The sequence below is a fragment of the Corvus cornix genome, chromosome 6 (genome assembly GCF_000738735.6).
Source record: "Corvus cornix cornix isolate S_Up_H32 chromosome 6, ASM73873v5, whole genome shotgun sequence".
NCBI lineage: Eukaryota > Metazoa > Chordata > Aves > Passeriformes > Corvidae > Corvus > Corvus cornix.
The window spans coordinates 26859863-26874445 of NC_046336.1; the positions used below are offsets into that span (position 1 = coordinate 26859863).

Consider the following 14583-nt stretch of genomic DNA (forward strand, 5'->3'; position numbering starts at 1 on the left):
TTAAAAATAATTTAAAACATTTGAAGAACTATTCTACTGCTGATATGAACTTCACATAACTCTATGCATAGGGCGTGCCCACGCCCTTTCCCTCTACGATGTTGTCTAGTTCCTCCTACTAGCTGCCAAAGAAAAGACAGTCAACAGCTGGTAGAAACATTTTCCTTTCCAGAAAGAGGGAGATTTCTTATTATATCAAAATTAACCAAGGTCAGTATTTTTGAAGAAGTTTTAAAGTTGTCTTATATCACTTCATGGCAAGAGAATTTAGTGCAGAGTTTACACAGACATACTTTATGCAAAATAAAACCAAGCAAGCACTCCTAGACATGATTTCTTTCTTATTGTACACTGAGAATGAAGCTTTCTAGGGAAAGATGGCAGTGTGTTAAGGAAAGCCACCACAAAAGAGAGAGAAAAAAAGGGAAAAAAATGGGGGGAAGTGGTACATGCCACTAAGAAGGACAGGAAGTTAAGAGCTCAGAAATATTCCTCAGGGTTTTTTGGTTTTTACCAGTCAGTCTATCTACATTCTTCTCTGTCACACTGAGGTAGTCCCACGTGCTTAACAGTGCCTTCCTGCCCTGGGCTCCCATCACCACTGGATCCCCAAGACACCTTTGGCTTTTACAGCTGCAGAGAAGGAACTGCAGTCAGCATTTCCCTCCTGCAAGTGGCAGCCAGTAGCCCTCACCATTCCTTCCATCCCGTGTGGCAGGAGCAGGACGATCCCGTTGTGCCGAACCCACTTGGCCTGGCCGGAGCTGATGAACTGGTCTATTATACACTGAGCCGTGTTGTGAAAGTCCCCAAACTGGGCTTCCCAGCACACCAGGGCATTGGGACTCGCCATAGCAAAGCCAAGTTCAAAACCTGACAAGCAAACAAGTAGGAGAATTAGAAAATAAACAGATTTCCTGAAAGTCCTGTTAATTCCTTGTTAAAAATTGAAAATAAAACAAACCCAAAATTAGAGCATGAACTGGATTTTTGTAGCCCTGTTATAAATCACACAGTTTTCAATAGTACCATTTCCAAGCCTGACTTCAATCCTTCAAACTTTTCCTCAAGCACTTCAACATCATAGGAGTTTTTAAACAAACCAGACCCCCCTCCCTCAGCTCCAGCTTTAATGTAATGTTTCCCTAAGAGCTCATTCCTATCTTCTCCTGTAAACATCCACTTACAGCCCAAAAGTTATTTATTAATTTTAATACTTCCACAGCCCTACACAACATTGTCTTTCTTTCTCCCCCTCTCATACACAGATGCTGAAGAAAATTACTGGTGACATCAATTTTCAGTCTACAGACAGGATAATAGTCTTCAGGTCTTCCAAAAAGCTTGAATATAATAGCTGCATGGTAAACAGATCTGGGACTTGGATAAACAATCCCTTCTTAGGCAGGGTTAAGGACCCTTTAGGTTTCTGCTTCAGTGTCAAAGTATTTGATCTCTGTTCATATTTTCCTTTGACCCTTTGATAGAGCAGAGCCTGGAGTGCCGAATGAATACCTGTACTCAGATCCTCCACCTATAGCTTGGAATGATTGTAACCAAAAAGGTTAAAGCTCTCAGAAAAAGCAGAGCTATATAGCACTGCTCTGGGCATAGAGGTTCTCACTGAGGCAAAACTGATTCAATACACAGAGAATAAAACTTTTAATTGATAGATAACAATTCATGTTGAAGCTCTACACAGAATATAATGATCTGGTTTCAAATACAGAACTTCAATACAGGAATATTGTCAGTGACATTTACCCCAGCAGATCCACTAACTTTTGGGTCTTCATAGTCTACTCCTTGGTAATTCCAACCCAGTTTTTCACTTACCATCCCCATGGCAATAAATCTTTGAGTCACTTGGATTTTGGACTGCTGATCTCTGAACAGTCCATCCATGACTCCAGCAGACGCTCATGGTCCCACCAAAAGGCAACTGATACATTAGAGGCCAAAAGAAGACTGGTAAGTCAGACAGATGGCCCTTTGCCTGTGAGTTCCCATGACAGGTCTTTACCAAAGAGAATGACTTTTGCTGGCCTTGCCTTTGGCCTGACTGTCTGAACAGCCTTTCCTCCATCTCTGGCCTCCTCATTTCTGTAGTTCTGTTGTTCTTAACACAGTGAAAACAGTGGAAAAATTACACAACTCCAATCATATTCCCAAAGGTATCTGAAAAATAGATTTCCCTAGATAGGCTTGAATCCCATTCTAATTTTACACAAGCATTAAGAGACCATTTCTACTGATTGGGTGACATGGTTGAGAAAATATGCAATATGTTCAAGACTTATTTGTGCATATGCTGCTCTCTGTAAGGGTGGGGTAATCTAGATTTTAGAGAAGCACAAGCTGAGGTCTTGACCACTCAGAGTTATCAATAATCAAACAGCGCTTTTCCAGGAGTATGGAGCTCAATGCATACTTAAAATTTGGTCACAGTGCACACATAATTCTACTTCATCTATGAAAGATCACCCCTAAAACTCACATGGTAAGAAGAGTATAATTTCTCATTTCCTATCTTGTCGACAACTTTATGCTAAGCTCCACAATGTAACAATGTTCTAGGTGAAGCTGTATCAGAAAATGTGATCTTAGCACAGATACCATTTGCAAGCTTTTTAACACCCATAAAAATATCTAGGAAAATATATCCAAATGTAATCTATACATTCTGATTAGTATTTTGAGATTAATGTTGCCAGGACTACTATTTCATGGCATATGTGTCTGTGGTATACACATCTTTGGTATACCAAAACTCAATTTTCCACGAGGGAAACGGCAATGAGAGTTGCTAACATTAAAACTATTCCAATCATTATTGTAGCAGTGGAATAGTTTTGACAGACTAAGTAGACTGTCAAGAATTACTACTACTACCTTCACAGGGAGAAAAATCACTTAAAGAACACGATCTGAACTGGTAAAGTTAAAAAAAAATGCTCGTGGAAAGAGATCCAGACAGATGCAAGGTAAACAACCCAGGAGAGGGTGAGGGGCTCTCCTTAAAGGGAATTGTTGGGGCACCAAAGTCAAGGTCAGGGAAGGTGACATGAACTAGAAAGTCTCCACCATTCTAGAGATAGGACATGAACTGCAGGGGAGCAGGTTCCTAAACAGGTCCCTCATGAGGGCTCAACCTCAGACCAGAATAAAGAATTTTTAAAAAAAACAAAGAAAAAATACAGCAGAGATTAATTGCAAACTTAATTGTTTGCATCTGCAGAAACAAGAACTGATCATTTCTTTAGAATGCTGTGCAAATTTTGTGGGTTTAAAGGATTAACTCTTACACAGCTAGAAACAGACAACAGGTTGAAGCTGTGAGGAAATCCAAGAAAACCAGGCAGCAACTTTAAAAGAATGTCAGGTAAGGAATCTGCACACCCAGAGGGTGTTGGAGAGCAACCAGCCAGCTCCAAATAGCAGGCAGCTGCTCAGGGCTCAGTGCACACCAGGGCACAGGGAACCAGGAACCAGCACAGCAGTTTGGTAAACTTCTACACTGAGGAGACAATGGGAAGAAAAATACACAGCACTTGATTAAGGCTGCAAAACTAATGTTTTAATTGCTGGAGTTCATTAAGGTCCCTAGATGACAGGCCTAGCAGAAATGCTTGTTTCTATTAGTCCAGTGCCTGCTGTGCTCCCTCACTGTTCTTTCGTCACTCTGCCACAGAATGAAGTGTTGTCAAGCAAAGTGGCAGCTTACACAGCATACTGTGCTGTGTTTTCCCCCACAGCATTTTCATGATTGTCATAGGAACTGCAGTTTTTCAATTAATGTAAGGCTACAGCCATAACTTAATTCAATATGATTTAGAAGGATGTAGGGCACAAATGTTAACTAATGGTTAAAAGGGCTTATCAGTGCAAGGATTTTATGCCAGAAGGAGGAAAGTTATAAAGACAGAGTTTTGCTATGTTTAACGGAAATTCTAAGCACAGGGACTACAGAGGGATACGCATCCTTTCACAAACCCAAACACAGCTCAGGACAAAGTGAAGTTAATACCCATCTGGGGGCTGACTCTATTAAACAGGGAGACTGATGCCTTCTCAGAACTCCATGCAGATGCCATTGATTACTACAGTCTGTCCTAGTTCCTAACACAATTTCTGACAGGTAATTGTATTTGCTACCCCCCACCTTAAAAATACATTGTTCTGAATAAGCAGTAATACTACATACGTCATCCAAGGTGTGTATCACAAAAAAATAATTTTACATCAACACCTGTCTTCTTCCTTTCATCTTTTGCTTTAAACTCGACTTTTTCCCTTGAAAAAGCTATACTCCAGTCCTATGGTTGAGGAATTTCCTGAACTACACACTAGTTTCAAGTCTATCTTGCCTGATGTTCCTTGGAAGCTCCCAGTATGGGATGCCACAGCCCAAGACCTCTCAAAGGCAGTACAGAATCTGACAAAGAACTTCACCTCCTGGATAGAAACTCAACACTACACATGCCATTCTGAGGGCTGTAAAGAAAGACAGGAAATCCTTTCAAGTATTTAAAAAATGCTGAAGAGGTAGAATGGAGCATCTGTAAATTACTTTGTTTTTCTCCTCTATCCTAATCAGCAAATAAATTCAGACAAACTTCTTTTGCTTAAATGACTTCTCACAGCCATCACTTGTACTTCCAGATACTCAGTTTCAGTAAAAGGGAAAAATTATAGGAAGTCAAGTGGATACACAACTAAATTATAATAATCTGGGTATAACTAAAAATAGTAGACATAGGATATCAAAGTTTTCAGAGGTTATTAAATGCTCTAAATTATCAGAGATTGTTAAGTACTCTGATTTAATGCCCAGGTTACACATACTTCAGAGCTTCCTGTAGACAAAACATAAGCAGTTGTCTCAACTACAATTTAACAAGACTGCCTTTGTTTTATTTCTAAGTGAAATCAATCTTGTCAGAGTATCATTTTAATGAAGCAATGGCTCCCCAGGTGTTCCTAACTAGCTCAACTATAACTTGGTGCAAAGCTCACAGCTCTGAACGGATACCAGCTCTTGGCTTATGCACCTGCCAAGGAAATAATCTGTAGTTATATCACGCTGGGCTGTTTAATCCATTTTTACTTAGCTTTCCCTCACAGAAATGAAGGGAATTCCCAAAATGCTTCTGAAGTGTTGCATGTTAACACAGTCATAAAATAAATTCCGAGCACTTTTTCACCTTTTTTCCCTTTTATATTATCTCACAACTCTCCCTACCACCACCAAACACTTCAGTGCACTAATTCTAAACTGCTTCTTTTAGCAGAACTAGATAGTAGAAACAGCAGTTAGAGAAAATAAAGCGTTCAGGGGTTTTGGTTCTCCTGAAGATGAATCAACTCCATGAACTGCACCCTTCCATGTCTTCCATGTACTAAAAAGGAGACCCAGTGATGTTGCCAGCCAAATAAATATCAATTCTAATAGCTCCTCTTTGACTCAGAGCCTTAACTAGAGGAGACATGTTTACACACTGCTGCTTATCCCAACACTGTCTCTCTAAGGAGACAATACACAAGAGTAAAAACGTTGGAAAAGGTCAATATATAAAAGCCAGCAAGGGAGAGAAAACTTCATTATAAAATCACTTCAACACAGAACATGGCATTTTAGTTCAAAAAAATCCAACAAACACAAAAAGCCACATTATCAACTGTTTCTATCAATTTAATCTCCTTTACTGTCAGAAAACATCTCAAACATAAGGAATTTAAAGTTCTTGAAAATTAAAAGTATCAATATTATTAGTTTTGAAGAAGCTGTCATCCCATCTGCTGAAGCAGAAGTGCACAGAAATGGTATTCTTGTTTTCAGCATACAAACAAACCCTTATTTTACCCTATTCCTTGTATTCAATGACTTTTATTAAATCAACTTCCACCTATCTTTTGCTGGGTAAGGTGGAAGGGCAATAGTGAGCAGGAGATCAAGAAAGAGAGAGAACCCACTTGTTAGTTTTTTAAAGAATGGAATTGTGACAGTAAATTGCCTTCACACCATAACAACACTAGGCTTCCTACCGAGGTGTTATTTTTGGAACAAAATCAGATTTCAACCATATCCAGACGTTTGTCACCATCATTTGGATGTAAAAAAACCAAATCCAGAAACCTATGACCCACTTACCCACAAGATTTGCAGCAACACTGTAAACAGGCTCAAATTAAGAAACCCCAGAATACACTGTGAGAAACAATAGGAAATTGGAAACAATCATTCTCTGAAATTGAATTCTTGATTTTTATTTATGCCAATTCTTTTCCTCTTGTTCATACACATCCTTGCTTGCACTCTCCTATTTAGAGTTTACATGTTAGTGATACAAAAACCGTGATTCTGTTCACACCAATTCTGCCACAGAGCTAACAAAAATATCTAAAAAATCTGGTCTTCAAGTCCATGCTCCAACTGTACAATTTTATACCACTTTAAGTTTAATATTATTAGCAATAGGTAATATGTAGCATTGTAAAAATGACTAAATAATCAAATATTTCTGGAATTTTGAAGAAAGCAGCTATTGACTATCACCTTTATCTACGACAATGTTTCAAGTTTTTCCTTCACACAATATTTTATTATCCATAGGATCAGTAATGCTTTTGATAAATCATTAGATGTATTTGTTTCGTGCTCCACATTCCTCTTGCCACCCTCATCATGTCAGAGTAAGGTTATCCATTCTCTGGGGCTGAAGGTAAAATAATTCACTATGATTAATGCTATCCCTAAAAATAATTTGTTTTCTTGAAATAGCACATTCAGAATAGCAGTTCAGATAAGACCAGGGTGGATTTTTTTATCTTTATGACAAACAGTCCCTGGTTTTCTTGTCATTTCCTCCCCTTTTAAGAAAGCATCAGGTGCATGTTCCAGCACTGCCAAGATCAACAATAGCAGGTGGATGCTTTTAACTGAATCCCAGAATTGTAAAATGTGAGGATGCTTGTTTAAGAGATGCCAGAACCTGAGAGGAAGAGCTTTGGTACCTGTTTCATACATAACCATTTTACAGCCTTCTTTTTTCCCCATTCTCTTCCTTGCTGAGCTCTGCTTCTTGTACAACAGCCCTACCAAACCCTAGGCAGATCGAGACGTACCCAAGACCCCGTACTCGGAAAGGGAGCTGTTGCACACGGTATAGGGGGCCTGCTGCTCCCAGAGGTGATTCATGGGAACACAAGTTCTCTTGTCAACTTCTTGATCATGAAGCACATGGTGACGATGGCTGCAAAGAGTTGTTAAAACAGATTTATTAGCCAAGAATCACTTTGGGCTTTAACAGAGCTATTGCCAAAGCTAAAGCATCAACGCTGTGTTCTGGAAAGCAAGCAAGCACCATGGCTATCTTTGCTGCACACAACAGCCTGGTTTGGGTGAAACCATGGGAAATACCATCACATGTCTAATGTAACTGCTGCATTGTAAGAACTTTCACTGACTATCCAGGCTTCTCAAGCACTCACATAAACTACAAATACTTCATCACCAGTAGAACTGGGGGGAAAGAGAAAAGGATGGGGAAGGCATTGCTATAAAACAGAATTACTAAAGTAAAGAAACTCAGAGGAACAAATTGTTATTAAATTTTTAAATATTTAAATTTAAACATTTTGTTCTGCCTTCCTCACAAATTCTAATATTTTCCTTGAAACAATTGTTGTTTGTCTTTAATGGAAAAAAATGTAATCTAATCTAATCTAATTTCAGCACTGAAACTTGAAGGAGTTGTATCCTCTTTCCTGCTATTTCCATTCACATGCACCATTTACAGTTCTCTAGAACACCATTAATCAGCATTAGAATAGGGCACGAAGGAATACTACCAAAACAGAGATGACTGAAGTAATTACTGCAATCCATTAACTCTCTGAGCAGACTGAGTGAATCACAGCAATATGTCCAACTTTACAACTGCTAACATAAGGACAGCTATTGTACTGGTAACAATACTGTGTGTTGTAGAGCTGCCAACACTGAAGTCTGAATCTTTTTGCACTTCCCTTTGCTATAATAAACACTAGCAAAAGGGCTCTGAAATTCATCTAGAACTCAACAATGTAAAGCCAGAAAAAGACAGAACCTTTGAAGAGGAGCACAGAGAGGAAAGTAGAGAGAAAGGGGGAAATTCACATACCAGGCAGCTGTTTGGCAGGAATCATTTTTGCCACTGTAATTTTGATTTTATCATTCAAAGACAGAAAGCTTAGCTAGATGTTAAGCGTTTTGAGCAAAAAAGTTTTGTGTTTCCCTAGCAGAAGGTGATTAAGATGAGCATAGATGGAGGTTTCACATGTGCAATTGTCAGACTTACTGACATCAAACCAGTACAGAATCAAGTCTGCCCCCCTTCCCTCCATTCTCTCAACAGTTTGTCTCCAAAAGGAGAAGGGGTCTGGTGCTTCTGTCTGCAGCTTTGTGTAGCATCTATCTATTGATAGTGTTGAGGACTGAAACAGGAAGAAAACAAGCCATCACGTGGAATATTGAAAGAAAGAACTATTTTCTAGACAGCACTTCAGAAGCCCCAAAATAGTGAAAGCACCCCATCATGTTGTTTTATTATGGCAACACAGTATATACAGTTCTTCCCAAATTCTAGCCAATACTATACCAGAGAAGACAGGCACCAAGATTTATTTCTCTCTTCTGGAAGCATTCACAATGAAGCACAGTGCAGCATTCACCCCAGGAACTGGCATCACATCAAAGGTTTCAATTAAATACATCATTAACATTTTACTCCACAGAGAATCAGGTAAGGCAGCAAACTGTATATATTTTACCAAGTGATGAGATCCTGCTTTCATACCTGCTCCATAGGCATTAAAAGTCTCAGTACAAAGGATGTTATTTCACTTTAAAAAGCCTCGACAACTGGCAACTTGTTTGTTCACAGGGTATACAAGTTCCAAGCAGCCACCACTGGAATGGTATTTAAAAGACTCAGGATCTGCTGCAGCAAGTACCCTCTCTTACTTCTCAGCAATTAGATGGAATGCAACTGTACTTTTTGTTAGAAAGCAGGAGCAAAGATGCCATTTCTGCTTTTCAGCAAGCAAAGGTGGAAAGTGTCTAAAAATCTTTGTTCTGCCTTAAATATTATACTTTAAAATGCTGCTTACAGATACACAGGAAATTTAATTATTATTGACTGCTAGAACCTGTAACATTCAGATTAATGCTGAACAGCCCCAACTTCCCCCTCCCTGCAGAAGACCGTATTTTTTAACAAACTGTTTAAAGTTGTTTCTTTAAGTGTGGGACTTAAATACTTTTAACAGCATTTAACAGTTATCTCAGTACTCACCTGAAAGTACCTCTCTCCACATCCTGCCCACTTAGTCGGACATGGATCCCTTCTTTGAGAACAGAGCCAAAAGCCATGTATTCTGCTAAGGCCCAGTCAACAACCCTGTTCTTGGTCATTTCCGAGCGGGCTTTCAAAATCCGGGAGAGTCCTACATTGGCATAAAGATCAGAAACAAATGGATCTACTTCAGAGAAATTCTATGTTCACATTACATTCACCATTCTCCTTCCTCATGGGCTAAGCTAAGCACAGATACCAAATCCAATCTACAAATTGTTTTGTTTTCTAGAACTGAACTGCTGGCAAAACAAAGCAACTTGCTTCCTGAGCAAACAGTTGTGTAATGTTCATACCTTGTTTTTGAAGAGGAAAGTAAGGTTTACTGGGTCAGAAACTACTGAGGACAATTAAAAAGACCCATGGTGAAATTCTTCTTCCTCAAGATTTATTTTCACATCTACAACACCAAGTACTGTTTTATAAGAGACTGAAAATATCAGCAGATGGGTTTCTGATTTTTTTTCTTCCTTCCTTTTCTCATTTTTTCTTGGCATTTGTCTTATTGAACTTCTGGAGATGTTATACAGTGAAACAGGCTGGACTGATCAATACTACAAATATCATATAAATAGAAAAACTGTAGCAGCTGCCAATGGTTTTCAGTTGGTAACCAAAAGCTGATTTTTTTCAGTGAAGATTTTATAAACTTGTGAGCCAAAACACAAATCACAACACTGTAACTTTCAAAGGGAACAAAACTTCACAGCTGCACACAGGTGCTTTGAGGCCAGGTGTCTCCTGCATTCACTGTCACTTGACACCATCTTATTTTCACATCTGCACTGATGATTTCGGTAAGATGTCCCATATGTTATTTTCCCGTATTTCTCTTTCCTTACTTCCCACAATTTTACAGAAAACCAGCCACCTTCTTTCCACATAAAACTCTCATTGAAATTGCCACATTTTAAGTAAAGAAAAAAGTATTGAAAAATTTTCCCTTTAGAATGCACTAAACATTTAATAAAACAAAATAATCCTCCCATTGTTTGTTGCAAGACTATATGATATTAAGCTGTTTCACTCTCGTGAAAGGACAAAGTACTTTAAATTTCTATTTCTCTCCCCTTCTATTTCTCCACAAATTCTCTCTCATGGCCTTTTAAACTGCATAAAAGAATCTAACATACCATAATTGTTTTGAACCATAAGTCTACCTTATATACTGGCAAGTGTTCCCCAGTGTCAATGGTTAATCAACTTATTAACGAGAGACCAATTTACCTTTTTAATTAGAATGTCTAATACTAAATTTTATTGGGTGACTATAATTCTTAATTTATCAGTGTCACAACAAAGTGCACAAATGTGTAGAAGAGTTTTAAATTTATCCATTAATTGTATCTGCTCAACAAGCCTGCGATTGAGAACTGGGAATGCCCTACCATCATTACTTGTGTTTCATTTCCCAAAGGAACACAAACACATAGAATATTTACAGAAGACAAACTTTATTCCTTTATGGATGACTCTCAGAGGATTAGCTAGAGATTTTAAAGAGAACAAAGCTCTTTATTCCTTTAGTACGTACCCTACAAGTCAACAAAAGAAAAAAGATCCCTCAACAAAGGGTCTCCACATTTCCCCATAGAATGAGCAGGTTAGTGCTCCCAACAGTTGCTAGATTTCATCCTGACCAGGAAGTAAAACTATATCAGAACTCTGACACAGTGTTAGGGCTCCCCAGTGAGACAGGCACTTAATGTAACAGATGCCAAAGTGAGAACTGAATCTTTTCAGAACAAAAGCCAAGATTTTTTGGAAAAAAAAATGCAAGGACTTGAAGGTAATAACTCCTTTCATTCTTAAGGTTGCAAGGAGACTTTTACCTCCCTCAGAGAAAAATGTATTTTAATTAGGTATTGAACAAAAGTGATGTGATACTGAAAGAATATTATGCTGAGAACAAGTAAGAGGAACTTAAATGTCACATTCTCCTCACCCATAGAGTGGAAGAGTAAAAGTAAAAAAAGTCACAGGCATTTTCTTCTTTGAGAAAAGGCCCAAGAATAATTTCTGCGCAGAAATACAGAAATGAAGCAAGACACAAAGCCAGTAGGAGACACAAAGCCTTCAGCTGACCTGAGTGTATTTTGAAATCTTCAACTGGCACTGAACTAGCAACGTTGCCAATGTGAGTCAGCAGCTCCTCCGAAATGCCCGTCGGAGGGCAAGACATGCTCTTGGGTTCTCCATCCATGTTAAAGAAGCCTGGAAGGAAAAGATTTGATTAGATGTTCAAAGGACTGTTTAGGAGATATGTATATTATCTACAACTTATTTAACAACTCAAGTGACATTCTAAGCAGCAGACTAAGCCTAGTTCTTCCCCTTTTGCTGGGAAACAAAAATTTTGATTGTCTGCATGACAACAGAAGCTGATCTTACAGGCACACAATAATCTATTTTGTTTCTGCTTTCACTCCCTGTGAAGTCCAACTATGTGGGCAGAAGCAGCCAATAAAAGGCCTATGGCACCTCAATCCCTCAAAAAATAAATAACATGAGACATACTCCTTCTTCCTGACAGCACAGACAGTTAACAGTACAGGAAAACCACTTCTCTGCTAAACTGGAAAAATTGCTTTTTCAAAGTCACACCCTACTCTGCATGTTTTTTAATACAAGCACTTATATCAAGTTGATCTGGCAGAATGCTATATTTACTATTAACAGGGGCAAATCATAGGTCATATATTCCATTTTAAAGGAACGCTGTCTGATAAAATCTATTTAAATCCTAAATTTTGGACTCAAAATAAAAGCACACTTGGATAACACTAGGGTAAGTGAAAGGACACTCCTTACCAGGCCAAGGTGAATCAAGCCAGTGCTTGATGTGAAGGATCTTATTATCCTTAGATCTAGTATATGCTTCTTCACATATTCTATCATACTTTGCAATTTCTTCCTGTAGAACAAGGAGGTTTTTAAAATGGATAAACATAACACCCTTATATCTTACAGATGACACCTCTCATTCAGCAGGATATTTAATTCCCTGAGAAAATTTAGTCACAATAACTCAAATAAATAGAATTAATTTTATCTAGGATCAAACTGCCTTTTAGAAACATGCTTACACACATTACTCTACATAAATCATTTCGTTCATTGGAGAGGTGTTACAGAGGAGTGTACCAAGAGCTGAAGCTGCAAGCATTGCTCTAGAATGAGACAGAAGTGAAATACCAAATATGATTTACAGTCATACTTCTATGATCAAAACCATCCAGCTCTCATACTCCTGGCTACAAAAGCCACTAAAGTTTGGAAAAGAAATTTCAAAAAAATTAGTCTGTCTGAGAGAGTCTCACAAAGAATCTGCTGGCCACACCTCTCAATGGCAACAGATAGATTGCCATATTCTGTAGAAGCAGAATGCCTCTGCAACACCTGTGTTTCATTGCAGAGCCACACACTCACATTACTGAGCTAGCTAATCTTTAAAAGAATTAACAGCAATGTTGAAGTCTGTCTGTACAGCCAAATATCCATCCAGGATCCTAGATCTAGTGCCTCTACGGGCACACTCTTATAATAAATAATTCAGGAAAGCTACTTCTGCATGAGGTATGATCATTTTTACAGACAACAGAATGCACCTACACAAACTGCTTTTTTATTGATCTGCAATATCATGTCACTACACCTTCTCAGAAGGTCCTTTGTTTCATGTGCACTCTAAACACCCATTCTCAAAAAAACTAAAGTGAAGACCTAACCAGTTTAATACAGACACCAGGCTCTACACCTCATCTTTCTGGAATACTTCAAATGATCTCTGAACTTGGTTGAATTCTTTCAAGAAAATAAGAAAGTTAAATTGGTTCTATTGCATCACTGCTGGACACAAGCCTGCCAACATTAGCAAGATGAAGCTATCAACGGGAGTGTTCAAATACGGTCTTGTTGCTGAATCAAGGTTCTAGAGATGAAGAACAGCTGACAAATGCCTCTATTTTCCAGTGTTCTCATTTAATCACCTTTACCCTCAGAACTGAAGCAATTTTTTATGTGCAATACATATTAATTACTTCAGAACACTTCCAGTCCTTTTGTTACAACAATAGTATTTTACATAAAAATCCAAGCCAAATTGAAACACAAATTGTCAAAGGGTGAAGACTTATCACAGTAAGGAAGTTTCAAGCAGGCAACATACAGTGACAGTTGTATCTATCTATCTTTGTCCCTGCAACTCCTTAGGTTACTTTAACTCTGCTGGCGTGTACCTCAAACTCCTGCAGTGTCACAGTTCCATCTGCAATCAGTTTGTCAGCATACTTCTTCAGCACCGGCACCTGCTTATGGATCTGCTTGTACATCAGAGGCTGGGTGAACATGGGCTCATCCATTTCATTGTGCCCTCTCCTACGGTAACAAACCTACAAAGGGAAACACTGCTGTTGTTGATAAGGAAAAATGTAAAATGGAGTATTTCCATTTCAAAATTTTACAGAGATTTTAAGTGGTTTATTGCATAAAAAACATTTATGGTTTCTTGCGGGTCTGTTAGTTGCTTGGTTTTTTAAAACGAAGAAACTAAACGCCTTTAAAATCAAATACATTTTCTTGACAGGACCTTCCAAGCTGCTAAAAAATAAGAGAAGTACATAATGCACAGAATGAAAAGTTAAGAAAACCAAGACTTACCAAGTCAACGACCACATCTTTATTGAAAGTGTTTCGCCACTCCGCAGCTACGCTGCACACGTACATCACTGCTTCAGGGTCATCAGCATTCACATGGAAAATGGGAGCATTGACCACACGAGCAACATCAGTGGGATATGGGGATGAACGGGCCATACGGGGGTCTGTGGTGAAGCCAATCTAAAAATTCCAGAAACTTCTATTAAAATAATTTGGGGACCACTTCCCTCTACTCTATTTTGAACAATGTCTGCATTTAATAGCCATTCGCACAGCAACAGCATCAGCTTTTCATTTTGGCTAGCTAGCTTCTTTTTGCTTCCTTAAAAACCAAAGCAAGCCTAATCCAATTAAGTATTACAAATTGAAAGGAACACATGTAAGTGATAAAATATTATCCACTCAAGAGTTGTTAGATACTAGGATCACTTGCAGAAACATCCCAACCATTCTAATGACCAGAGGAGACAAGTAACCCAGTTAATAACCAACAGTAAAAAGAGATAGATGAGGAAATATTCAGCAGAGA

The 14583-nt window shown here is 38.5% G+C and overlaps 1 protein-coding gene across 3 annotated transcripts in view; it reads right to left on the reverse strand.

Moving 5' to 3' along the window:
• OGDHL (oxoglutarate dehydrogenase L) overlaps window positions 1-14583 on the reverse strand; it is a 49237-nt gene that overhangs the window by 9937 nt on the left and 24717 nt on the right. For all 3 annotated transcript variants that reach the window (XM_039554072.1, XM_039554071.1, XM_020583878.2), the window contains exons 11-17: window positions 14055-14234; window positions 13634-13786; window positions 12207-12309; window positions 11481-11609; window positions 9336-9486; window positions 7126-7253; window positions 695-873 (exon numbers count right to left, since the gene is read on the reverse strand). In XM_039554072.1, the coding sequence (XP_039410006.1) occupies window positions 695-873; window positions 7126-7253; window positions 9336-9486; window positions 11481-11609; window positions 12207-12309; window positions 13634-13786; window positions 14055-14234 (1023 nt within the window). The remainder of the gene's footprint in view (window positions 1-694; window positions 874-7125; window positions 7254-9335; window positions 9487-11480; window positions 11610-12206; window positions 12310-13633; window positions 13787-14054; window positions 14235-14583) is intronic.